A 27,539-nucleotide genomic window follows, 5' to 3' on the forward strand; every position below is an offset into this window, starting at 1 on the left:
GCCATTAGAAAGACACCATCTCCACTACCAAGGGTTCTTGTCCTATTGGAAGAGGAAAACCCATCTGGAGGGAAAATGGGGTGTTAGGGGAGAGACTGTTTCTCAATGGTAGAGCACATGGCATGCATGCAACAGGTCCCATGTTTAATCCTTAGTAACTCCAGGTAGCCCCAGGGAAGACTCCTATATGAAACCCTGAGGAGTCATTAGCAGTCAACAAGGACAACAGTGAGATAGATAGACCCATAGTCTGCCTTGGTATAAGCCGGCTTGCTATGTTTTAGAAAAGTGAGGCAAACAAGAACATTTGGAATTGACTGAGATTTCTCCATATATGACTCTGTGGCAGGGGTAGGCAACCTGTAGCCTACCCAAAGTTGTTGGATTCCAGTTCCCAGTAGTTCCAACCACCAGTGGTCAGGGATAATGAGACCTTGAATCCAGTAACATCAAGATCCCCAGTGAGATCAATAACAAATAAGATCTAAACAAGAGAGTTGATTGTGACCAAGTGCATGTTCACATGACAGCTCCTCATACCTCCCAAAACAGTGGTGTTCATACAGCATGAATTGTGGGCAAAAGTCCCTGGGGTAGTCAGGATTTTCTTTTCAACATAGACACCTCGTTCACCAAGAGAGGATTCATTTAATGCTTTTTAAGAGGGGTGAAAATGGAGTGAGAGAGGCATTTGGTAACCAACAGCTTTCCCCAACATGGAGCCCTTTTGATGTTTTGGGCTACAGCCTCTCATCAGCTATCAAAAGCTATCACCAATGTACGTATGAAAACAATGCTAATTACCTTTCTTGGTGGATCAATATCAGGGCAACCTGTTACAGGAGTTGTGGGGGTTGATACAGCTGCAGTAGTGTATACTCCAGTTGATGGAACAACAGTAGTGGGTGATGGAGAAGGCGGGGTTCCTGCAGTTGTAACTGATGGTGTTGATGGGTGGGAAGGAGTTGTTGAAGGACATGGTCCCTGGAACACCTCAATTTCACAGCTTCTGTTGCAAACTGCATAAAAACTGCATCCGGAACTATCAGTTCTATTGTATATTACTTCCCCTATTTTAAAAAAGGAGGGAATTTATCATAAAGCACCATGTACGAAAATTGTAAAACAAAACATGTCATAACATTATAAAATGCAAATAAAGTTCAGATGAATTTGTCTACTGACATGCAGTGCAACTCTGAGCCTGCTATCTCAGCAGCAAGTCTGAGAAAGCATGCATTGGATTGTGTAATTTGTAGTGGGCAAGCTCCAACCCCACACCACCATGGGAGATCAGCAAGAGGTTCAGCCAAGGCCTTTCCCCCAGTTGGTCCTTAGCCAGTAAATCATATACAAGTATAACTTGTGACTCACAATCCTAGGGAGTAAAAGGACATGTTAGCCACCTGTTAAAAGTAGTGGCTGGCAGATAGTAGTAGATGTACATGAATATGAGTCAGTTGTAAAAGGGGATAGGGGATAGGTGAGAGATGGATCTATTGACATCTCTGTGGTTCAATACTGATCAAAGAATGTATGGCATGAGAGAATTACAGAATTGATCTCAGCTAATACTTTTGTTCCCTAGGTTGTTAAAACATATAAAGCAGTGTAGAGTAAAATACAGATACATAAATTCAATAAGCATTGAAAATATCAGCCCCAGACTTGCAAAAAACAAACAAAAAAAGTCAGATAAAGCAGGATTAATAAAATGATTTAAATGTAAATATAAAAAGTAAGTAAAAAGGTTTCTACTCCTCCTCAAACTATACAGCAGAGCACCAAAGTAGACTCCCCTGTGGAAGAGTGGTGCACAATCATGATGTAGGTATAAGGAAGGATGTATGTTGAGCATATGTACAATCAATCCAATGTGTGAATGAAAACATTGCTTCAGCTGCTTTTCAAATTCATTAAGAGAAACTCACCAGGAGAAAACAAGCCCTTACTAAATCCGGGCACACGGCAGAAACATGGAGTTGTTCTGCTCAAAGTGACTGTTGTAGTTCCTGTTGTAGAAGGTATGGAAGTACTTGTTGCTGCTGAAGACACAATAGAAAAGAAATAAATGTATAGCAGTTGTAACGTACTGCTTGAAGACATACTGCTGGAAATGGATGCTGAACACTGTAGATCCTTAAGACTTCAGTGTACACTTCCAAAGCACCAACTGAAGCATAACAATTCAGAATTCCAACTGAACTCAGCCGGACTTACATGTATCTTTAGGGTTGGAGAATTTAACTTGATAATTGTACTACAAAAACCAGTTAATTGTTTAATGGATCAGATCAATACTTTGCTTACTTGCTGTTCTTATTATACACCTACCATACTATCAAGAAACAGGAGAATCCAGCTATATTCCTCCCAGTATCAAGAAACACACCCCTCCAGTCCAAAGGTGCTGTTAAGAAAATTCCAAATATCTAGCCAGAGAGCTATCTACTACTTGAAATAGCATTGAAAACTTATTTGAAAAATGCACACTGAGATCTAGGCAAACATTTTTGATAAGTTGCTAGCTGATAGACACTAGGTTTCATAATTGGGATACCAATTTTTGAAAAGGGTGGTATATGAAATAAGATCACCAAACCCCAATTAATATGAAACAATTTGCTAACATTTGGCACGACACCTGTAATTGAGTAACATGTAATAAATTTAACTGTTGGAATATTTACCAAAGGTAACAAGATTTTCATATCAGGATATGCAGATTCATTCTGTAATTACCTGTTGTAACAACGACCAAAGGCTTAGTGGAAAATGGCACTCTGGTAGGGACAGTTGCTGTTTCTACAGTAATCCCAGTAGTGGATATCGTCGACACAGGTTTGGAAACATGGGTAGATGGAAGAGATGAGGTTGAAACGGTGGAAGCCACTCCAGAAGTGATGAAAGGTGTGCTGACGGAGCCAGGGGTTGAGAGAGGGATGGTGGTCATGGGCTTTCCTGTTGTACTTCCAGGAGTGGTGGAAACAAGGGTGGTGCTTTGGGTGGTAGTGACTACAATGGGAGGTGGTGTAGAAGCTGTGGAGGATGCTGGAGTTGTGCTCTTGCCAGCAGTGCTGCCTGGTGTTTCTGTGGTCGTTGGCTTTCCTGTGGTTACTCCTGGAGTTGTGGAAACAAGAGTGGAGCTTTGGGTGGTGGTAAATACAATGGGAGGTGGCGTAGAACCCGTGGAGGATGCTGGAGTTGTGCTTTTGCCTGCCGTGCTGCCAGGTTTTTCTGTGGTAGAAGCAGCAGGTGTGCTCAGTGGTGTTGTGCTAGGATGGCAGGGCTTGTATTCACAGCACTGGTATCTAACCTGGAAGTTATAACACATCTTGTCTGTTTGCTTTGAATTTTCGCACAAAAGTCCAACTTGGAGGTTACATTGCACTTCCTGACCAAGAAGATACAGGCTGACATCAGGGTGATTCTCAGCTCTGCATTCAATGTCTTGTGGATGTTTGCAAATATTTCCTCCAGCTTTTCGGATGGTCTCAAAATTCTCAATATCACCATCATCTGGACTGCTGGTAGGACGGTGCAAATCATACCAGGAGGTCCAGTTACACTTTGGGAGGCACACAGTAGAGGTACTTTCTAGCGTAGTGGTAACAAGGGGAGCCAGGGTGGTTGTTGTGGTCAGCAGGCCTGGAGGGGTTTGTTCAGTGGTCCCGGTGGTGGGTATTGTTGAGGAAGGCTTGGAAACAGGAGTGGACTGGAGTGTTGTGGCTGTCACAGTGGGGACCACTCCAGTGGAGACGGCAGCAGTGCTGACTGAGCCTGGTGTTGTGAGAGGGAGGGTGGAAAGCGGCGTTGAGTGGGTGGTGGTGGTTGGCTTTCTTGTTGTGACTCCTGGAGTTGTCGGAACAAGGGTGGTGCTTTCGGTGGTGGTGAATACAACAGGAGGTGGCGTAGAGCCCGTGGAGGATGCTGGAGCCGTGCTCTTACCTGCCGTGCTGCCTGGTGTTTCTGTGGTTGTTGGCTTTCCTGTGGTAACTCCTGGTGTTGTGGAAACAAGGGTGGTGCTTTCGGTGGTGGTATGGACAACAGGAGGTGGCGTAGAGCCCGTGGAGGATGCTGGAGCCGTGCTCTTGCCCACCGTGCTACCTGGGGCTTCTGTGGTGGTGGCACTTGTTGTGACTAGTGGCGCTGGCGTGGTTTCACAGTGCTTGTAGTCGCAACACAGTGCTCTCATCTCATAGTCGTGACACATCTTGTACTTCCCCATCTGTTTGGCATTCTCACAAAGGAGTCCAGTGTTGATATCGCAGATCATGTTCTGTCCAAGTTCAGATGCGCTGAGCTCTGGGTAGTCCACTCCTCTGCACTCCACCTTTTGAGGATGCTCGCAGATGGTACCCCCCGATGCCTGGATGCTCTTAATGTCCTCGCGATCGCCATCCCCAGGGTCGGAGCTTGGAGTGTGAAAACTGAACCAAGAGGTCCACTGGCATTTGGGTTGGCAACCGGTAGTGGTGCTTCCGGGCGTAGTGGTAACAAGGGGCGCCGGGGTGGTTGTTGTGGTCAGCAGGCCTGGAGGGGTTTGTTCAGTGGTCCCGGTGGTGGGTATTGTTGAGGAAGGCTTGGAAACAGGAGTGGACTGGAGAGTTGTGGCTGTCACAGTGGGGACCACTCCAGTGGAGACGGCAGCGGTGCTGACTGAGCCTGGTGTTGTGAGAGGGAGGGTTGAAAGCGGCGTTGAGTGGGTGGTGGTGGTTGGCTTTCTTGTTGTAACTCCTGGAGTTGTCGGAACAAGGGTGGTGCTTTCGGTGGTGGTGAATACAACAGGAGGTGGCGTAGAGCCCGTGGAGGATGCTGGAGCCGTGCTCTTGCCTGCCGTGCTGCCTGGTGTTTCTGTGGTTGTTGGCTTTCCTGTGGTTACTCCTGGTGTTGTTGAAACAAGGGTGGTGCTTTCGGTGGTTGTATGGACAACAGGAGGTGGCGTAGAGCCCGTGGAGGATGCTGGAGCCGTGCTCTTGCCCACCGTGCTACCTGGGGCTTCTGTGGTGGTGGCACTTGTTGTGACCAGTGGCGCTGGCGTAGTTTCACAGTGCTTGTAGTCGCAACACAGTGCTCTCATCTCATAGTCGTGACACATCTTGTACTTCCCCATCTGTTTGGCATTCTCACAAAGGAGTCCAGTGTTGATATCGCAGATCATGTTCTGTCCAAGTTCAGATGCGCTGAGCTCTGGGTAGTCCACTCCTCTGCACTCCACCTTTTGAGGGTGCTCGCAAATGGTACCCCCCAATGCCTGGATGCTCTTAATGTCCTCGCGATCGCCATCCCCAGGGTCGGAGCTTGGAGTGTGAAAACTGAACCAAGAGGTCCACTGGCATTTGGGTTGGCAACCGGTAGTGGTGCTTCCGGGCGTAGTGGTAACAAGGGGCGCCGGGGTGGTTGTTGTGGTCAGCAGGCCTGGAGGGGTTTGTTCAGTGGTCCCGGTGGTGGGTATTGTTGAGGAAGGCTTGGAAACAGGAGTGGACTGGAGAGTTGTGGCTGTCACAGTGGGGACCACTCCAGTGGAGACGGCAGCGGTGCTGACTGAGCCTGGTGTTGTGAGAGGGAGGGTTGAAAGCGGCGTTGAGTGGGTGGTGGTGGTTGGCTTTCTTGTTGTAACTCCTGGAGTTGTCGGAACAAGGGTGGTGCTTTCGGTGGTGGTGAATACAACAGGAGGTGGCGTAGAGCCCGTGGAGGATGCTGGAGCCGTGCTCTTGCCTGCCGTGCTGCCTGGTGTTTCTGTGGTTGTTGGCTTTCCTGTGGTTACTCCTGGTGTTGTTGAAACAAGGGTGGTGCTTTCGGTGGTTGTATGGACAACAGGAGGTGGCGTAGAGCCCGTGGAGGATGCTGGAGCCGTGCTCTTGCCCACCGTGCTACCTGGGGCTTCTGTGGTGGTGGCACTTGTTGTGACCAGTGGCGCTGGCGTGGTTTCACAGTGCTTGTAGTCGCAACACAGTGCTCTCATCTCATAGTCGTGACACATCTTGTACTTCCCCATCTGTTTGGCATTCTCACAAAGGAGTCCAGTGTTGATATCGCAGATCATGTTCTGTCCAAGTTCAGATGCGCTGAGCTCTGGGTAGTCCACTCCTCTGCACTCCACCTTTTGAGGGTGCTCGCAGATGGTACCCCCCGATGCCTGGATGCTCTTAATGTCCTCGCGATCGCCATCCCCAGGGTCGGAGCTTGGAGTGTGAAAACTGAACCAAGAGGTCCACTGGCATTTGGGTTGGCAACCGGTAGTGGTGCTTCCGGGCGTAGTGGTAACAAGGGGCGCCGGGGTGGTTGTTGTGGTCAGCAGGCCTGGAGGGGTTTGTTCAGTGGTCCCGGTGGTGGGTATTGTTGAGGAAGGCTTGGAAACAGGAGTGGACTGGAGTGTTGTGGCTGTCACAGTGGGGACCACTCCAGTGGAGACGGCAGCGGTGCTGACTGAGCCTGGTGTTGTGAGAGGAAGGGTAGAAAGCGGCGTTGAGTGGGTGGTGGTGGTTGGCTTTCTTGTTGTAACTCCTGGAGTTGTCGGAACAAGGGTGGTGCTTTCGGTGGTGGTGAATACAACAGGAGGTGGCGTAGAGCCCGTGGAGGATGCTGGAGCCGTGCTCTTGCCTGCCGTGCTGCCTGGTGTTTCTGTGGTTGTTGGCTTTCCTGTGGTTACTCCTGGTGTTGTGGAAACAAGGGTGGTGCTTTCGGTGGTTGTATGGACAACAGGAGGTGGCGTAGAGCCCGTGGAGGATGCTGGAGCCGTGCTCTTGCCCACCGTGCTACCTGGGGCTTCGGTGGTGGTGGCACTTGTTGTGACCAGTGGCGCTGGCGTGGTTTCACAGTGCTTGTAGTCGCAACACAGTGCTCTCATCTCATAGTCGTGACACATCTTGTACTTCCCCATCTGTTTGGCATTCTCACAAAGGAGTCCAGTGTTGATATCGCAGATCATGTTCTGTCCAAGTTCAGATGCGCTGAGCTCTGGGTAGTCCACTCCTCTGCACTCCACCTTTTGAGGGTGCTCGCAGATGGTACCCCCCGATGCCTGGATGCTCTTAATGTCCTCGCGATCGCCATCCCCAGGGTCGGAGCTTGGAGTGTGAAAACTGAACCAAGAGGTCCACTGGCATTTGGGTTGGCAACCGGTAGTGGTGCTTCCGGGCGTAGTGGTAACAAGGGGCGCCGGGGTGGTTGTTGTGGTCAGCAGGCCTGGAGGGGTTTGTTCAGTGGTCCCGGTGGTGGGTATTGTTGAGGAAGGCTTGGAAACAGGAGTGGACTGGAGTGTTGTGGCTGTCACAGTGGGGACCACTCCAGTGGAGACGGCAGCGGTGCTGACTGAGCCTGGTGTTGTGAGAGGGAGGGTTGAAAGCGGCGTTGAGTGGGTGGTGGTGGTTGGCTTTCTTGTTGTAACTCCTGGAGTTGTCGGAACAAGGGTGGTGCTTTCGGTGGTGGTGAATACAACAGGAGGTGGCGTAGAGCCCGTGGAGGATGCTGGAGCCGTGCTCTTGCCTGCCGTGCTGCCTGGTGTTTCTGTGGTTGTTGGCTTTCCTGTGGTTACTCCTGGTGTTGTGGAAACAAGGGTGGTGCTTTCGGTGGTGGTATGGACAACAGGAGGTGGCGTAGAGCCCGTGGAGGATGCTGGAGCCGTGCTCTTGCCCACCGTGCTACCTGGGGCTTCTGTGGTGGTGGCACTTGTTGTGACCAGTGGCGCTGGCGTGGTTTCACAGTGCTTGTAGTCGCAACACAGTGCTCTCATCTCATAGTCGTGACACATCTTGTACTTCCCCATCTGTTTGGCATTCTCACAAAGGAGTCCAGTGTTGATATCGCAGATCATGTTCTGTCCAAGTTCAGATGCGCTGAGCTCTGGGTAGTCCACTCCTCTGCACTCCACCTTTTGAGGGTGCTCGCAGATGGTACCCCCCGATGCCTGGATGCTCTTAATGTCCTCGCGATCGCCATCCCCAGGGTCGGAGCTTGGAGTGTGAAAACTGAACCAAGAGGTCCACTGGCATTTGGGTTGGCAACCGGTAGTGGTGCTTCCGGGCGTAGTGGTAACAAGGGGCGCCGGGGTGGTTGTTGTGGTCAGCAGGCCTGGAGGGGTTTGTTCAGTGGTCCCGGTGGTGGGTATTGTTGAGGAAGGCTTGGAAACAGGAGTGGACTGGAGTGTTGTGGCTGTCACAGTGGGGACCACTCCAGTGGAGACGGCAGCGGTGCTGACTGAGCCTGGTGTTGTGAGAGGGAGGGTTGAAAGCGGCGTTGAGTGGGTGGTGGTGGTTGGCTTTCTTGTTGTAACTCCTGGAGTTGTCGGAACAAGGGTGGTGCTTTCGGTGGTGGTGAATACAACAGGAGGTGGCGTAGAGCCCGTGGAGGATGCTGGAGCCGTGCTCTTGCCTGCCGTGCTGCCTGGTGTTTCTGTGGTTGTTGGCTTTCCTGTGGTTACTCCTGGTGTTGTGGAAACAAGGGTGGTGCTTTCGGTGGTGGTATGGACAACAGGAGGTGGCGTAGAGCCCGTGGAGGATGCTGGAGCCGTGCTCTTGCCCACCGTGCTACCTGGGGCTTCTGTGGTGGTGGCACTTGTTGTGACCAGTGGCGCTGGCGTGGTTTCACAGTGCTTGTAGTCGCAACACAGTGCTCTCATCTCATAGTCGTGACACATCTTGTACTTCCCCATCTGTTTGGCATTCTCACAAAGGAGTCCAGTGTTGATATCGCAGATCATGTTCTGTCCAAGTTCAGATGCGCTGAGCTCTGGGTAGTCCACTCCTCTGCACTCCACCTTTTGAGGGTGCTCGCAGATGGTACCCCCCGATGCCTGGATGCTCTTAATGTCCTCGCGATCGCCATCCCCAGGGTCGGAGCTTGGAGTGTGAAAACTGAACCAAGAGGTCCACTGGCATTTGGGTTGGCAACCGGTAGTGGTGCTTCCGGGCGTAGTGGTAACAAGGGGCGCCGGGGTGGTTGTTGTGGTCAGCAGGCCTGGAGGGGTTTGTTCAGTGGTCCCGGTGGTGGGTATTGTTGAGGAAGGCTTGGAAACAGGAGTGGACTGGAGTGTTGTGGCTGTCACAGTGGGGACCACTCCAGTGGAGACGGCAGCGGTGCTGACTGAGCCTGGTGTTGTGAGAGGGAGGGTTGAAAGCGGCGTTGAGTGGGTGGTGGTGGTTGGCTTTCTTGTTGTAACTCCTGGAGTTGTCGGAACAAGGGTGGTGCTTTCGGTGGTGGTGAATACAACAGGAGGTGGCGTAGAGCCCGTGGAGGATGCTGGAGCCGTGCTCTTGCCTGCCGTGCTGCCTGGTGTTTCTGTGGTTGTTGGCTTTCCTGTGGTTACTCCTGGTGTTGTGGAAACAAGGGTGGTGCTTTCGGTGGTGGTATGGACAACAGGAGGTGGCGTAGAGCCCGTGGAGGATGCTGGAGCCGTGCTCTTGCCCACCGTGCTACCTGGGGCTTCTGTGGTGGTGGCACTTGTTGTGACCAGTGGCGCTGGCGTGGTTTCACAGTGCTTGTAGTCGCAACACAGTGCTCTCATCTCATAGTCGTGACACATCTTGTACTTCCCCATCTGTTTGGCATTCTCACAAAGGAGTCCAGTGTTGATATCGCAGATCATGTTCTGTCCAAGTTCAGATGCGCTGAGCTCTGGGTAGTCCACTCCTCTGCACTCCACCTTTTGAGGGTGCTCGCAGATGGTACCCCCCGATGCCTGGATGCTCTTAATGTCCTCGCGATCGCCATCCCCAGGGTCGGAGCTTGGAGTGTGAAAACTGAACCAAGAGGTCCACTGGCATTTGGGTTGGCAACCGGTAGTGGTGCTTCCGGGCGTAGTGGTAACAAGGGGCGCCGGGGTGGTTGTTGTGGTCAGCAGGCCTGGAGGGGTTTGTTCAGTGGTCCCGGTGGTGGGTATTGTTGAGGAAGGCTTGGAAACAGGAGTGGACTGGAGTGTTGTGGCTGTCACAGTGGGGACCACTCCAGTGGAGACGGCAGCGGTGCTGACTGAGCCTGGTGTTGTGAGAGGGAGGGTTGAAAGCGGCGTTGAGTGGGTGGTGGTGGTTGGCTTTCTTGTTGTAACTCCTGGAGTTGTCGGAACAAGGGTGGTGCTTTCGGTGGTGGTGAATACAACAGGAGGTGGCGTAGAGCCCGTGGAGGATGCTGGAGCCGTGCTCTTGCCTGCCGTGCTGCCTGGTGTTTCTGTGGTTGTTGGCTTTCCTGTGGTTACTCCTGGTGTTGTGGAAACAAGGGTGGTGCTTTCGGTGGTGGTATGGACAACAGGAGGTGGCGTAGAGCCCGTGGAGGATGCTGGAGCCGTGCTCTTGCCCACCGTGCTACCTGGGGCTTCTGTGGTGGTGGCACTTGTTGTGACCAGTGGCGCTGGCGTGGTTTCACAGTGCTTGTAGTCGCAACACAGTGCTCTCATCTCATAGTCGTGACACATCTTGTACTTCCCCATCTGTTTGGCATTCTCACAAAGGAGTCCAGTGTTGATATCGCAGATCATGTTCTGTCCAAGTTCAGATGCGCTGAGCTCTGGGTAGTCCACTCCTCTGCACTCCACCTTTTGAGGGTGCTCGCAGATGGTACCCCCCGATGCCTGGATGCTCTTAATGTCCTCGCGATCGCCATCCCCAGGGTCGGAGCTTGGAGTGTGAAAACTGAACCAAGAGGTCCACTGGCATTTGGGTTGGCAACCGGTAGTGGTGCTTCCGGGCGTAGTGGTAACAAGGGGCGCCGGGGTGGTTGTTGTGGTCAGCAGGCCTGGAGGGGTTTGTTCAGTGGTCCCGGTGGTGGGTATTGTTGAGGAAGGCTTGGAAACAGGAGTGGACTGGAGTGTTGTGGCTGTCACAGTGGGGACCACTCCAGTGGAGACGGCAGCGGTGCTGACTGAGCCTGGTGTTGTGAGAGGGAGGGTTGAAAGCGGCGTTGAGTGGGTGGTGGTGGTTGGCTTTCTTGTTGTAACTCCTGGAGTTGTCGGAACAAGGGTGGTGCTTTCGGTGGTGGTGAATACAACAGGAGGTGGCGTAGAGCCCGTGGAGGATGCTGGAGCCGTGCTCTTGCCTGCCGTGCTGCCTGGTGTTTCTGTGGTTGTTGGCTTTCCTGTGGTTACTCCTGGTGTTGTGGAAACAAGGGTGGTGCTTTCGGTGGTGGTATGGACAACAGGAGGTGGCGTAGAGCCCGTGGAGGATGCTGGAGCCGTGCTCTTGCCCACCGTGCTACCTGGGGCTTCTGTGGTGGTGGCACTTGTTGTGACCAGTGGCGCTGGCGTGGTTTCACAGTGCTTGTAGTCGCAACACAGTGCTCTCATCTCATAGTCGTGACACATCTTGTACTTCCCCATCTGTTTGGCATTCTCACAAAGGAGTCCAGTGTTGATATCGCAGATCATGTTCTGTCCAAGTTCAGATGCGCTGAGCTCTGGGTAGTCCACTCCTCTGCACTCCACCTTTTGAGGGTGCTCGCAGATGGTACCCCCCGATGCCTGGATGCTCTTAATGTCCTCGCGATCGCCATCCCCAGGGTCGGAGCTTGGAGTGTGAAAACTGAACCAAGAGGTCCACTGGCATTTGGGTTGGCAACCGGTAGTGGTGCTTCCGGGCGTAGTGGTAACAAGGGGCGCCGGGGTGGTTGTTGTGGTCAGCAGGCCTGGAGGGGTTTGTTCAGTGGTCCCGGTGGTGGGTATTGTTGAGGAAGGCTTGGAAACAGGAGTGGACTGGAGTGTTGTGGCTGTCACAGTGGGGACCACTCCAGTGGAGACGGCAGCGGTGCTGACTGAGCCTGGTGTTGTGAGAGGGAGGGTTGAAAGCGGCGTTGAGTGGGTGGTGGTGGTTGGCTTTCTTGTTGTAACTCCTGGAGTTGTCGGAACAAGGGTGGTGCTTTCGGTGGTGGTGAATACAACAGGAGGTGGCGTAGAGCCCGTGGAGGATGCTGGAGCCGTGCTCTTGCCTGCCGTGCTGCCTGGTGTTTCTGTGGTTGTTGGCTTTCCTGTGGTTACTCCTGGTGTTGTGGAAACAAGGGTGGTGCTTTCGGTGGTGGTATGGACAACAGGAGGTGGCGTAGAGCCCGTGGAGGATGCTGGAGCCGTGCTCTTGCCCACCGTGCTACCTGGGGCTTCTGTGGTGGTGGCACTTGTTGTGACCAGTGGCGCTGGCGTGGTTTCACAGTGCTTGTAGTCGCAACACAGTGCTCTCATCTCATAGTCGTGACACATCTTGTACTTCCCCATCTGTTTGGCATTCTCACAAAGGAGTCCAGTGTTGATATCGCAGATCATGTTCTGTCCAAGTTCAGATGCGCTGAGCTCTGGGTAGTCCACTCCTCTGCACTCCACCTTTTGAGGGTGCTCGCAGATGGTACCCCCCGATGCCTGGATGCTCTTAATGTCCTCGCGATCGCCATCCCCAGGGTCGGAGCTTGGAGTGTGAAAACTGAACCAAGAGGTCCACTGGCATTTGGGTTGGCAACCGGTAGTGGTGCTTCCGGGCGTAGTGGTAACAAGGGGCGCCGGGGTGGTTGTTGTGGTCAGCAGGCCTGGAGGGGTTTGTTCAGTGGTCCCGGTGGTGGGTATTGTTGAGGAAGGCTTGGAAACAGGAGTGGACTGGAGTGTTGTGGCTGTCACAGTGGGGACCACTCCAGTGGAGACGGCAGCGGTGCTGACTGAGCCTGGTGTTGTGAGAGGGAGGGTTGAAAGCGGCGTTGAGTGGGTGGTGGTGGTTGGCTTTCTTGTTGTAACTCCTGGAGTTGTCGGAACAAGGGTGGTGCTTTCGGTGGTGGTGAATACAACAGGAGGTGGCGTAGAGCCCGTGGAGGATGCTGGAGCCGTGCTCTTGCCTGCCGTGCTGCCTGGTGTTTCTGTGGTTGTTGGCTTTCCTGTGGTTACTCCTGGTGTTGTGGAAACAAGGGTGGTGCTTTCGGTGGTGGTATGGACAACAGGAGGTGGCGTAGAGCCCGTGGAGGATGCTGGAGCCGTGCTCTTGCCCACCGTGCTACCTGGGGCTTCTGTGGTGGTGGCACTTGTTGTGACCAGTGGCGCTGGCGTGGTTTCACAGTGCTTGTAGTCGCAACACAGTGCTCTCATCTCATAGTCGTGACACATCTTGTACTTCCCCATCTGTTTGGCATTCTCACAAAGGAGTCCAGTGTTGATATCGCAGATCATGTTCTGTCCAAGTTCAGATGCGCTGAGCTCTGGGTAGTCCACTCCTCTGCACTCCACCTTTTGAGGGTGTTCGCAGATGGTACCCCCCGATGCCTGGATGCTCTTAATGTCCTCGCGATCGCCATCCCCAGGGTCGGAGCTTGGAGTGTGAAAACTGAACCAAGGGGTCCACTGGCATTTGGGTTGGCAACCGGTAGTGGTTCTTCCGGTCGTAGTGGTAACAAGGGGTGTCAGGGTGGTTGTTATGCCACCTGTCACTTTAGATGTTGTTCTGGATCCTGCTGTTGTTATTTCTGGTGTTGCTGGAGTTGTTGATGCACCACATGGCGTGTATAGGCAGCATAGGAACCTGATTTCAAAATTCAGGCAGATTGGTGGTGTCTGATCCTTATTGTTGCATATCAAACCGTTAGACTTGGAACATTGTACCTTTTGTCCGAGGGTTTCTATGCTTTCATTAGGAAAGCGCTGAGCTCTGCATTCCACTTCATCTGGCATTTTACATACTTTGTTTCCTCTATCTCTTATTTTCTCTGGTGTTTCATAATCCCCATTGTCTCGTCCAAATTTAGGGTAGCTGACATCATACCATTCTGTCCATTCACATGTTCTATGGACACATACTGTTGTTTGTGCTGTAGTGGATTCTGTAAGAAACAACATCACTGGTTATTTTAATCCGGTTTATTTAGATCATAAATCTCCCTATCTGTTATCTGCCTCCTCTCTCCTTCTCCCATGTAACCTCTCTCCCATGTTTTTTCTGTAGATGAGGCAGGGATTGGGGGGCGGGGGGAACCGGAAGAGCACACTGGTGGAAGTGGATCATTCCATCTGGGGAGCTGCCATGCTTGAGCCGACTGAACCTTCAACTTAACTTTATGTTGATTTCCATCTTGTATATGTTTATTTTAAAATAATATATGCAACATGTAACAAAAATATGAATATGGTGTATTTGGGGATGTTTTCCTATGTTATAGAAGATTTGTAAAGTTTTTCATTATCTCTTCATTTTCTTACATACTTTGTTTATAAATGCTTGCTTTTGATCATGTCGCATTTACATTTAGTTTGGTTGAGATAATTGGTAAAAAATTATGTTATGGAGCTGGCTCAAATACCTAAGTAGCGCTAAGGAGATTGCTCCATTAGTACAAGCCCTGTTGCACTAGTGGGACTCATTTGTGCTGGCTCTATTAACAGAAGTATTTAGTTGAATTTGTCCCTTTGTGTGGTGTTGTATGGCACCTCTGATTTTAACAGCTGACCCAAGATGTGGTGCTATTTGTGCTACTACTGCAGTGGTAGGAGCTGCTTCTCTGCTCTTTGGTGTGGTGCAGTGCATGTCTACTCAGAAGTATTATTCACTGTGTTCAATGGAACTTCTCTCAGCGAAGTTTGGAAAGAGTTGAAGCAAAAGATTTTGACTGAAATACCTGCTTCACTTGGTGTTGTAGTTGAAACTGTAGGTGGTATTGTGGTAGTCCCACCACATCTGAATAGTTCTCTGTGGATTGTTCCATTGACATCACACGTTGCAATCATGCACCAGCCCAAGCCATCTGTGGTGTTGTAGATGACATCCTTGTAGATATATGTCTTTCCTTCATAATAGCAGTAGCATGCTGAAAATTGACAGAGTAAGAATGGTCAGGTAACATCATATGAAATATGATATAAGGTGCCATTCATAACTCACTACATACAGCTTACCTTTGGCATCGTAGTTACACTCTATGCCTTTACTGGTGCATGTACTGTAAAAAAATGATAGGAAAATGTGAGCCCCAGGAATCATAAAACTGCATTCTGCTGTTTATTTTCTAATTAGTTTGGTCTGGAAGTTAATTTCATAGTTTTTCCCCTGCCCCCTTAAGCATTCATTTACCGTACTACTTCTTGTCTGTGATTTCATCTACCACTTTCACACTGAATTGCAAATAGGAACATTCTAATAATTTTCTTGTTCTGGTTTTTGGGATTTATTGTGTATGTAAAATCCAATTTAAAATATTACTTCAATCAATTAGATTCTCAGCATACTTCATTCTAATGGTATATTATGAGTATATGATAAAGGATGCAATCAGAGCAACAAGATTCATTCTAGAATCAACAAGAATAACATCTCAAGGGGTATACAGAGAGTACAGTAGTACCTCCGGTTGCGAACGGGATCCATTCTGGAGGTCCAGTCAGATCCCAAGGTTTCGCTACCTGATGAAAAGGTTTGTCGCTTTCACAACCTGAAGTTTACGTTGCCGAGAGTAATGTAACTGGAGGTGCTACTGTAACTGATCATTTCTCTTAGTGTTGTCAAGCTATACATACTTACCATGCCTGACATGTCTTTCTTGAGTCAAATGTTTTTCCTAGTGGATGATAGTTACCCTGATCATCATAACAGCCACACACATCAACACATGTCATCTCATCCTCATTGAAATAAGGCCTGTCTGCTGGACAGTGTGGGTAGCAGCCTGAGACAAAGGAAGGTGTGAGGGAGATAAGAGCAATATATAAAATCTGTCAAAAAGCAATTCCATTTAATTTACTTTTTTTTGGGGGGGGGAGGGTATTTTAATTAATATTTGTCATCTGGTCCAGTGCTGGGATCTTTCCACCAATAGCTTTTCCACATGCTTCCAAGTTTCCATGAAAGGAAAAAGGTTGTGGTCATTTGCAGGTGTGTTGAATGAGCCCTTGATCACATCTAGGCTGGCTCATAGAATTTAAGCCTGACTGCAAGCCATTTGAAACCCAAAAAGATGAGAACACAAGGTGACCTATTTTCTATTGGTTTAGACAACCAACAACACTCCCCCAAACTTGAAACCTATTAAATGTTGTGCATAGCTGGCTTAATGACCCTATAAGTCACTAGAAGTCTTCTTACCTTCCAAGCCAGGCAATTGATAATGGCATCTCCCGCTTGGGTTTCTGCATGTCTTCATGCATGGGGCTCCACAAGGCTTGTAGTGCCATTCACATTCACGTTCATCATTGTAATAATCACAGAACATTGCTAAGGGGAACGAAAGAAAAAGGTTGAGGACCAGACATTCCACCATGGATCTGTATTGCTGTCAATGCCATTAAAATAATGGTGGGCACCATGACAAAGTATGCTCATGAGGCCAATACCTAAACTGATAAGAAGGTGGGAAGCAAAGGCATGAAGAAAGCACTGAAAATGAATGTAGTTATTTCTATTTACTGCAACATAGTTATATCAATAATCCTACATTAGGCAGTTGCTGATTCATTGAAGGTACCACACTGTACCACACTGTACCACACACACACACACACACACACACACACACACACAAATCCAGACATTTTCTTCAGTGTGCTACTTATTGTCATATATTACTAATGGAAAAATTATCTTGAAGCTAATATCTCATTTCCCCTTCACCCTCCTCCCACTTCCAGTATACATTCAAGTGTGGTCCAATACTCACGACAGAATGATGGTGTTCTCCATGATATGCACACTCCAAATTCACTACATGCTTGAGCATACGCAGCTACAGCTGTACAGAAGCATTCACAATCTCCCCCCGTGTCACAAGCGCAGGAATCAGTTACACAAGCTTCGTAATATCTCGTTGGCTCAACCTGTTAAAACATTGAAGCATCAGCTATGGGTCCTGCTGACATTTCCTAAGTTTGTTCCATGGGCGATAGTGTGTTTGAGAAGTTGTTGGTAATATCCCCAGCCCCTGGGTTTGCAATTGCTTTCATAGACTGTTGGCTAGTGTGCAAAAGATCCAAAGGGCCAAACTAAATGTGAGGTCTAAATGCATCTTTGCATTTAATGTGTAAACAGTAATTATCAGCCCCTCCGCCACACCAGCTGATTCTATTTACATTAAATATTTGTATACAGTGCAACAAAAACCAAAACATAAGGAACGTAAGAAATTCAAAGTCAGCAAGAAGTTCACGTCTAAAATGTCTCTCCATGAAAAGTGTCCTTTCAGGGAGTGCTAGCTGCATTTTAAAAAATACCCCCAAAACCTTCAGGTGAAATGGGAAGGCACATTTAACATCCTTTCACACTTTGCCCAAAGTGGTGAAGATAGAGGCCCTGATCCAGAGTGTTCACACAGAAGTCTGTACACCAACTGGTATGCTCATGCAACCAGCTGAAGAATATGAGGATTGCTCATTCAGGCAGCGTGGATCACCTCTTGGAGAGAGGAGGGGAGGGGAAGGGGTATCCAGACTGACTCCCATACCCACTCTTTCCCTCCAAAAGACTGCACAGACCTGGAACTGCCCTCCCATTATCTTTTTGCACTGGCACAAATATAGGCCTCTAAGCAAAATTCCATTTATGCACACGTATGTTGCCTGCTATATTGGGGTGGTAAAAGTTCCATAGTTGAATATTCACATCGAGAACTGATTAGCAAAAGAAGGCAATAAAATGGGTCATAACAGTCAATTAGGGACTTCCTTTTAAAACAGGAAGAAAAGATATCAGCATGAGCTAATTTTCTGAATGGTCTGTCTTGACTTAGCCTGAATTCTTCTTATTAGTATTTTTCCAAATGGCTTCTTCACAATCCAAACCATTAGAAACAGGATCTAGTGATAAACATTTACACTGAACACACTCCAAAATCTAGAATATGACAGTAGTGGGTCACATAGTAGAGGGTTGTTAAAGGCACTACTTAAGGGTGCTGCTAGACAGTCTTCAGAGTTGGTGACATCCTGTAGGGTGTTACGTGCCTTCCGTAATGGACTGTTGAAATCCATGAAACCACCACATGTATAATTACAGACTTGTAATTGCTCAGGAATGGTGGTGAAAACCTGAAAAATTCTAGACTTCAAGAAAGTTCTGCCCCAAGGTATACCTGAGAGTGGCAGGCAGCAAAGGCCTTGCTGTTGATGATGCTGCATTGCTTCTGTGCCCAGGATTTTCTGTAAGGGTTCTTGAAGCAAGGATCCTTTGTGCATTTGGCTTCAGGACATGTGGGAGACACCTTCCAACTATTACCAAACTCCAGTACATCACTTACTACAGACTGACTCCGGGTAGTGAAGTCATTCATTCCATTGCCATCATAGTTCCCACATAAACCACAGACCTGACCCTGCACAAAGAAGCAATGAAAACTCTTGAGTTACAGATAAATTGCATGAACCTCTTAGCCCAACTTAATTTTTTATTTTCTTCCATTTGGTTAATTAATACGCTGCCATCTCTTATTACAGGAAACTATCATTATTTGTTGCATTTAGAAAACACAAGCCATGTGTGCCTAGAGGTAAGAGATTTGTTTTTTCTTTCCTTCCTATGAAGATTATTTTGCATTTATTCAAAAATACAAAAAAGGAGAATTTTATATTTTGTTCGATTTCTCAGTTATTGTTAATCTACAAGTTATTGTCTATTCATAACTTCTCCGTCTTATTGCTATATGCTGATCAAAAGGGCAGCAGACATATATTGAAAATATACTGCATTGGTATAAAATTCATTGAAATGTTCAAACATTGCTCATATTTTGAAATGATAACAGAACTCTTATATTTGGTCTCCTTATCAAAACATGGTGTTTTCTGGATCAGTTGAAAAGTAGATGCTTGCAAGGTGAGATTGCAAACAGATACTCATCTAAATCAGAATCATATTCCTGTTTACTAATGATACTTTTTACAATATGGATGTCAAGCAGAGGCTGTTTGCAACTTCTTCCATGCGGCAGCAGCTCCCTGTGGAATAGCCCTGTTTATTTGATATGTCCCATGTCATCTTCAAATAATCCCGGTGGAGGCAGTTGCATGAAAGCCAATCATGCCGGGAACCAATATATACCAAAGAGACAAGGCATATGAAGTAGTTTCCCTTATGAACCATCCTTTTTGCAGAGGCTATTTCAGATAACCTCCCCATGGTTTCTGTCTTGAAAATCAGCTCTTAAGGTGTGACTCTAAGCACACTTACAATTGAAGTAATTGTCATGGAAATGAGTGGGATTTGCATCTAAATTATGCACATTTAAACTTAAGATGTAAGAGGCACTAGTCTTGTAAAAAGTGCATCACCTTGAAATCATCACGTAATTTGATAAATATGCTGGTTTTCTTATCCCATAAAAGGATCAGCCCATTGTTTGCTTCAATAACCAAATACATGCCCATGTAGCGAATCTTGTAAGGTACTTGGCCTCCATCACCCCTTTGTATTAATTCATGGTGCTCCTCACTGAGGATCAGATCATAGTTCTGGGGGAGGAAAATAAATAATGGGGGAAAGTCATTACAATGTTCAAAAACAAAAACTGGTGTTCATCATCCATCAACCCTACGTATAATGTGTTGCAGAAAATTCAGGCAGGGAGACTGTTGGGCAGTGAGGTGGGTGGTAAGCCAGAACTCCTAATCTGTCCTGGTTGCCCAGTGCCAGGATCACACACTCTAGATGCCATCCACCTCCAACTGCTCAGAAAGCCGAGAGAGAGAGAATTTCTACAGACCAGAGCAACTTCCCCTCCCTGACCCTCAAATCTGCCCTGATGCTGCACCAAGTATCGGGTGTGTGTGTGTGTGTGTGTGCAGCTGGGTGAGTCCAACTCCACCCTGCTCACCCACTTAGGTCTCAGTGATGCAGAACAGATTGGCCTCTGACCTGGCATTCAGCAATAGTGCCTGCAGAATCGAGGGCTGGCTGATATGACAACCACAATTACCCAGGTTGGAAAAGGGGCTGGCACATGGCACAGTCACTAACTGCCTGACATGTGCCCCTTACCCGGTCTGCCCCACCTCCCACATTATACCTCGCCCCTATCCTGAATCACTCTGATTAGGGCACTCCTCAATGTCCTCTCTTTTCAAATGCATCTCCCCTCACTCAGTAAAAACGAACAACAACAACAAACCACATAAATTAAAAACAGTTAAAACAATTATAGCAGTGGCCTTATCTCTGCTGCTCTCAACTGCTGGTGCTGGCTTGCCTGAAGGTGAGAGGCTCAGTAGGTGCAAGACTAGCAGGAGGGAGGGGGTGGCTGTAGGTGGTGAGAGGACAGAAGTCTCTTCTCTTGCCCTCACTCTCTCTTTCCGGTTCACCTCCTTGCCTCACTTAGTTGCTTGTTTGGAACCTAGTATGCAGATTAAATCATCTCATGCTAAACCCCGATACTGTTCCCTAATAGTACTGGTAACGCTACTCACTCCAAAGAAGACTTTAATAGATTTTGAGCAAGTGGTTCCAGTAGTACCGCAGGGAACATTTTCGGTGATGACTCGGAATGTTCCGGGGGCAGAGTTGTTCTGCCCACAGTGATCCTAAGAAGGGGAGGGTGAAATAAGGGAAGAGATGACTTCATTCTGTGGTGTATTCAGCTTAATTCTCCATTCATAAGGCCAAGACAAATTGCTCAGTACCTGAACTAGTGTATATTCACATTTCCCATTGAAAATGTAACGCTTGTCGTCAAAGGTGATATAATGCCCATCTCCATAAACAGCACAGGTACCTAGGCATCTGTCCTTGGTGCATTCCCACATCCTGTTCTTACATACGCTGAGGGAGAAGAAGGGAGAAAATAGAGCATTTTAAAGTGATTCCTTGGTTTGCACAGATATAAGCTGGCATGTATTCCTTTAACACAGGGTTAAATGACTTAGCTCTTAAATTAATCATAGGTAATGTGTGGAGAGGGGAGGGGAGAGCAAGGGAAGCTGCGTTATTTCTTACAACCTGTAAAACATCAGAAAGATGGGAATTAAAAGAAATGAGCTATGTAGGTTCTTTCATAGGCCACTCAAGAACGTTACAAGTTCACTGTACCATATTGTGGACTAGCCTAAGGGGAACATAAGAAGAGCCTGCTGGATCAGGCCAATGGCCCATCCTATCCAGCATCTGTTCTCACAATGGCCAACCAGGTGCCTTATAAAAGCCCAGACCTCCCTTATAATACTTTCCTGATTTGTTCAGAAATAAGCAAGATGTATGTGTGTGACTGTCTGTATAATGTATCATTGTGCTACTGAGGATATGAAGTTCCTCCTATCCAGCTGTATTTGATTACTTGGCTCATTCACCTCCACATCAGCCTGTCAATGCACAAAAGTTACCATCAGAAGCTTTCTTCTAGGTGTGCTCACAGACTTGGGGTATGGCAGGGGGTGACCAGGAAGGGAGCTTGTTCAGTGGTCACAGCCCATCTAAGGAACAGCCAGAGTGGTTTAGCTGTAGAATCATAGAATCATAGAATCATAGAGTTGGAAGAGACCACAAGGGCCATCGAGTCCAACCCCCTGCCAAGCAGGAAACACCATCAGAGCACTCCTGACATATGGTTGTCAAGCCTCTGCTTAAAGACCTCCAAAGAAGGAGACTCCACCACACTCCTTGGCAGCAAATTCCACTGTCGAACAGCTCTTACTGTCAGGAAGTTCTTCCTAATGTTTAGGTGGAATCTTCTTTCTTGTAGTTTGGAACCATTGCTCCATGTCCGCTTCTCTGGAGCAGCAGAAAACAACCTTTCTCCCTCCTCTATGTGACATCCTTTTATATGTGCCCATGCTACTATGTTTCTTTGGGAACAGATGAGGGCCACTTTATTGTCTATTGCCTTTTAACGAACTTTAAAGTCTGAATTGACTGTTTTTAATTGTGCTTTTATCTGCTCTCTTTCATGATGTTGTTATTCTACAGTGCCTTAAAATGTTGATTGTTGTATGTGGATTTTACATAAGTCACCCTGGAAAATTTAATTTGACAAATAGAATATACATTTATTAATTAAAAAGTGTCATAGCCACACAATATTTTTAGGTATTTATTTCTTTAGTTATTTATAGTATACACAGGTGTACATTAGAGAGTAAACTCTGGTGTACATGCATAATAGTGTAATACTTGAAATGACTCTATGTATATCTGCCAACCTGTTATTCAACCTGATAATTATTTATATTTTCGTGTTAGTTACTTTAGGAACACATAAGATGATGGTAACAAGAGGAATATTTTTAAAGAAGTCCTTACCAGGTGTTACAGTTGACTTTAATCTTCTCTCCTGGCTGAAATGTGGCATCATTGTGAATGCATGGACACTCTTCCATAGCGATGCAGCCCCCTTTACCATCTGATACCAGCCCAGCAGGGCACATGCAGCCAGAGACACACTGTGTGCTATACTGTAAAAGCCAAGAAATCATTACTTCAGAAGAGAGAATAATGCTGATAACAATTGAATTAGTCCACTAAAACAGGACTGGATCAAAAGACTGTAGGCTGTGGGAATTCAAGTGGGTGAAAGCCTATGCTTGTTAAATTGTGAACTGACACTTAATTCAGCAGCTCTTGTGCATACCCAGGAGCCCCAATTTGCAAGGTGGTCTCCAGTGTAAACATTAAGGTTTGAATGAGCAGTGGCTGGTCCACTTAACTTTGATGCTGGTGCATGTGAAGACTGTTCCTTCCCTGACACTAAAGAGAATGGAAGATCCCATGCTTATCCCCTGCTTTTTTTGTAAACCACTTGTAGGTGGGTGTGGGTGTGTTTAATTTAGTGGTATGTATATTTAATGAAATAAGTAAGAAATTATGTGAAGTTCCAATATATGCATTATAATCCTGCAGCTCAGGGATGGGGAATGTTTTCAGTCTGAGGTCCACCTTTCTTGTTGACAACCTTCCAGGATTTTCATTCCAGTGGTAGGTTGGGTCAGAGGTAAATGTGAGTGGAGCAACAGATGTAACCCTAACCTTATGTACAGTAGTCTACATTCTGATCATGCAAAAGGCAGAAGTTCACACACTTCTCCATCTTCCATCCTTCATCCAGACAAGCAATAGGCATTTGTCACAGTTCAAAACACATTCCAAACAGGCAAAAGCACTTGAGGACATGAAGCAGGACCAGGGAGGGGAATGGGCTGAAAAGAGGCCTGAGGATACGGAGGCTGGGAGGGCCCTGTTCAGCTAACATCCTGAGATCCCTCACCCCCTACTCTAGATGGGGAAGAGGGTGAGGACAGGAGAGTGCCCTGTCCAAGGTCAGCTAATAAGTTCATGGCAAAAGCAAAGGACGTTCTGATTGATAGCACAGTCTCTTAAAAGATCATCCGGTTCTGCATACTTACACAGTGCATATCAAGAGTCTGACAGCTTTTCTGGCATTCAGCTCCAGTTTGGCCTGCAGTGGCATTTCTGCAGTTAAAGTAGACCATGGGGGCAACGCAGACTAGCAAGGCAAAAGGAGAGAAAATGTGTAAGAGATGAAAGGACAGACATGGGTACCACAGAACAGGAAGACCTCAAACAAACCTTTTGAACAGAAGTCTGCTATGGTTTGTGGAACTATTATATAATTAACTATGAAGCCCATATTAACTTGAAGCTTTTTATGAATACGGTTTTCCAGTGAATATTTAATAATTGTGCCCCGTTGTCATTTTGTAACTATCTACAATTAAAAGGCTATTAATTAACAAAATAAGGAACACAGCCCAATCGCCTGCATCTTTCCAAGATGAAAAGTAAGTATATATAACATATTTTACATGTATGGATATATTCTCCTTACCCTGTTTTGTGTCCCCATCACCAATGCAGTTCAACTTTCCTTGGCTACATGTGCTATGTAAAAGAAAGAGAAATTAGGTTTGCTTTTGCATTCACTTTCTGGTTGTGCTTCAAAACTTGGAGCCTTCAAGTTGTGAGTCTGTAGTTGTGCCCTATACAGAGTAGAGAAGTTGGGTTTACTCCAGAAATTTAGGGATATTTAGAATCTGAAAATGGGACCATACAGGTCACTAATTTGGATGTTTTTCCAAATTCTGTTCGTCTTTATGTATTTAGGCATTTTGGTCTATTTACTTATAAGATATGGAGGGGAAATAAGTTAGGCAGCGATAAAAGAATCTGGGACAAAATGCAAGCATTCCAGATACTGGTACTTCTTAGTCATGTATTCTGATAATGCTTTTGCCGTGAGTTGTAGTCCCTAACATTTGGAGGGCACCAGGTTGGTGAAGGCTGTACTAAAAAGTTAAAGGCAGCAGCTTGAATCCTCTTACCACAAAACACCAACGTCGTGGAGCACTTCACCGGAGAGTATTGACGTTCCTTTGTAATAGCACGGGCATTTGTTAGCAGGTACACATTTTCCATAATCATCCATGTAGGTTCCACTTTCACAGGTGCATCCATCAACTGGGACAAATTTGACATTGCAGGTAACATCAGGTTCACTCAGAGATCGGCAGGTAGGTTGACAAGAACTGATGGAATAGCTGTAATTCAGGGATTTGGGGCATGAAGTGGTGTATCTGGCTGGAAAGAGAAAAACAAACAGCTTGATTGATTGATTGAAAGCATTTCTGTGACCTGCCTTTTCGTCCTAAGACATAGACATACAGACATACACACAGTAGTTTACAAAAAAGAATTAAAAAATAATAAGTTAAATTACTAAAGGAAGAATACATGTGGTTATATAGATAGCTAAATGCCTGCTGAAACAGAAACCAGGCAGACCTTCAGGAGGGCATTTCATAGTGAGGGTGCCACAACTAAAAATGCTCAGTCCCTAGTACCTATCTGCCACAGAGCATCAAGGAGACACAGAGCAGAGCCTGCAAGGGCAGGTTCTTATGGGTGCGGGCAATCCTTTAGGTATCAAGGTCCCAGACTATGAATTTAATGGTTAAGACCAGTACTTGGAATTGAGACCAGAAGCAGATAGCCAGTGAAATTAGAGTAGTATTAGTGATGTATTCTATACATTCACCTCAGATAGTAGTGTGGCTGCTGCATTGTGAAATCTGCAGCTCCCAGATGCTTTTGGAAGGCATCTCCACATAGAGTGCATTGCAGAAACCTAGCCTGGATAAAATCAAGGCATGAATGTCCATGACTAGATCCATCATTTTTTATTTTTTAAAAAAATGGAATTATTTGGGGCAGGGGGGAAGTCTATTACTCCAGACCATCACTAAGAGAACCCAGCAAGACAAGGAAAATGCTAAGAATCATTGGCACAAAAAGTTCTTTCATTTTAAGACCCGAGATGACTGTTTAGAAGACTTACAACAGACATTGGTCCTCCATCCTGGAAGCTCTACTTTTTCAGCTGCACAGGCTCTAACATAAGAAGAGAGGGCAGCACACATGCAATCCTCACTTCTTTCACAGTTGCAGGTGTCAAACATGCAATTCTGGGGAAGAGGAAAATGCTCTTATTAAAAACAATCCATTCCAAGTCAATTATCCTTTTCCTACCGTTTCTCAATTTGACTAGATTAGATTTCACTTGTGACTTTTTTTCAGACTAATTTATATCCCATTCAGTGTCATCTCTCATCCTTTAGCAGGCAGGGGCTCGATGTACTTGGCTTCAGCAGTAGAATTGTATCATGTGCCTTCAGGCCATTTTAGCAATACAACAATTGCTGACCCAAATTGGATTTTCAGTTCTGAGTTTCACTATTGTCAGTCTTACATTTTGGTTCAGAACTGGAATGGGAAATCAACATTACTTGCAAGCAACTCAGGATTATAAGCATTATGTTTCAAAGCAAAATGAAGTATCATGCGGCATGTATGTGAATAAAAGGGGGGAATATTTATCTATATTTAGATCCAGGAGATGACTGAAGTATTCCTACTCAGACTAAGCCCATTGAAATTAATGAATGCAAGTTACTCATGGCCATTAACTTCTGTGGGTCTACTTTGAGTAGGACTATCACGGAATACTACTCACTGAGTTCAGACATTCATCTGACACAGAAGTCTTAAAGCCAGTGAGCTCATACATGTGCAACACTAGATTTCTCATCAGTTGATGATACAGAGGAGAATATGTGAACTGACTCTTTTGAAAAGTTTATGTGTGGTGATATGGAATGGCATGAAAACCTTGTCTGTGGTACTGTATTTGATTTGTGATGGCCCATTCAGCGGCACTGCTAGCCGCTTGGGTGCTGGGTGCAGCACACACGCCCTGCAGCTGGAGGTGGGACGAGCCACCCATGGGGGCGGAGTAGGCTTTATGGAGCCTCTCTGCCATCTCCCCCTCAGCTGTAGGATGGCTGAGGGAGAGGCGGAGGGCAGATGCAAGTCCCACGCTGCTGTTTCAGGCATCACAGAGCCTGCAGGTGCCCAAGCCACCACGTCACTTCCAGGAGAGACATGTGGCTCGGGCACGCTGCAGGCCCCGTGGTAAGTGCCGGCCCCCATGGTGTGGTGCCCAGTGCCAGCTGCGTTTCATTACGTTTGTTGACTGAACTAAAAAGTTTCATGAGCCCAATTTTTATTTTTAAAAACTCATATTTTTGTCATTATGCCATCCCCCTCAGTGATGACACCTGAGGAGACCTGCACCCCCGCACCCCCTTCCTCCGCCACTCATGGAATCACCATTTGATACAGTAGTCATCAAGTGATGTGCATGCATTTGTGAACTACTCCTTTAAACGCTCCTATGCCTTCTAGTCAAATCCTGACTGGCTTTTCTCCCAGCCTTTAGAACATCAAGAAGCTCTATTGAAATTCTTTCACATCATCTTCACTCCTGGACATTCTGTTTATGCTCAGCACTTCACTGCCTCAACAAGGCCTATGTTAACTGCACAGCACTCAGCTCCCTTACTCCCTTGTCAGTTTCACCCTCTCCAGTTGTTGATTTCTGCTTTACTCTGTGAGGTGACATACCTTGCCTCATCCCTGAAACATGTGATGGTATGGCTTGGACCCCAGTGATCCAATACTGATGACACCTTCCATTTAGTTCCACCCATTTGGTCTTGTCCCACCAGTATGTTTCCTTATAGATTAGTGGTAGCCAACATGGTGCCCTCCAGATGCTTATGACTACAATTCCCACCAATCCCAGCTAGTATGGCCAATTGTCATGGACAGTGGGAGTTGCAGTCCAAAATATCTGTAGGACACCAGGTTGCCTACCCCAACCAAATATACTTTTCAGCTTCCTCCAATAAACTGTTTTCAATGAGAGGTAACAGATAGCTTCATACCGTATGATAAGAAGCTGGATTAACTGAGGCATGACATTTAGCAAAAGGTCCTTCAGAGTCAGTCAGCAATCCACACCAATGTCGGGCGTATTTTTCTACAAAGAGAAGAAATTAATCCATATCATTTTGGGAATTTCTATAGGTGCAAATGGCAGCTTTTATCTCAACTCACATCACTGACTCTAGACAGGATATCCTGGTGCTGCTACAATGCTTGTTCTACTCACTGCTGTTCACTCATTGCTGAACCTCCTGAAGCCATGGACTGAGGAAGGAAATGATCTAGAGGACTTCCGGGTTAGCGCCTCCGGCAATGGTGGAGCTCCTCCGATTGGGAGGAACCGGCTCCGTGAAAAACAGGGTCTGACCGCCACAGCGAAGGCGGAGA

At 47.1% G+C, this 27,539-nt stretch overlaps 1 protein-coding gene across 1 annotated transcript in view; it reads right to left on the reverse strand.

The window, feature by feature from the left end:
* LOC307200959 (mucin-5AC-like) overlaps window positions 1-27,539 on the reverse strand; it is a 65,686-nt gene that overhangs the window by 18,255 nt on the left and 19,892 nt on the right. The window contains exons 15-32 of the mRNA XM_079950064.1: window positions 27,152-27,246; window positions 25,204-25,330; window positions 24,191-24,446; window positions 23,698-23,750; window positions 23,255-23,355; window positions 22,155-22,306; window positions 20,543-20,681; window positions 20,330-20,443; window positions 19,199-19,378; window positions 18,004-18,243; window positions 16,597-16,753; window positions 16,026-16,154; window positions 15,465-15,609; window positions 14,843-14,886; window positions 14,566-14,754; window positions 2,743-13,773; window positions 1,932-2,045; window positions 805-1,070 (exon numbers count right to left, since the gene is read on the reverse strand). Of these exons, the coding sequence (XP_079806190.1) occupies window positions 805-1,070; window positions 1,932-2,045; window positions 2,743-13,773; window positions 14,566-14,754; window positions 14,843-14,886; window positions 15,465-15,609; window positions 16,026-16,154; window positions 16,597-16,753; window positions 18,004-18,243; window positions 19,199-19,378; window positions 20,330-20,443; window positions 20,543-20,681; window positions 22,155-22,306; window positions 23,255-23,355; window positions 23,698-23,750; window positions 24,191-24,446; window positions 25,204-25,330; window positions 27,152-27,246 (13,532 nt within the window). The remainder of the gene's footprint in view (window positions 1-804; window positions 1,071-1,931; window positions 2,046-2,742; window positions 13,774-14,565; window positions 14,755-14,842; window positions 14,887-15,464; window positions 15,610-16,025; window positions 16,155-16,596; window positions 16,754-18,003; window positions 18,244-19,198; window positions 19,379-20,329; window positions 20,444-20,542; window positions 20,682-22,154; window positions 22,307-23,254; window positions 23,356-23,697; window positions 23,751-24,190; window positions 24,447-25,203; window positions 25,331-27,151; window positions 27,247-27,539) is intronic.

The sequence above is a fragment of the Podarcis cretensis genome (genome assembly GCF_951804945.1).
Source record: "Podarcis cretensis genome assembly, chromosome: 1".
In the NCBI taxonomy this organism is placed as follows: domain Eukaryota; kingdom Metazoa; phylum Chordata; class Lepidosauria; order Squamata; family Lacertidae; genus Podarcis; species Podarcis cretensis.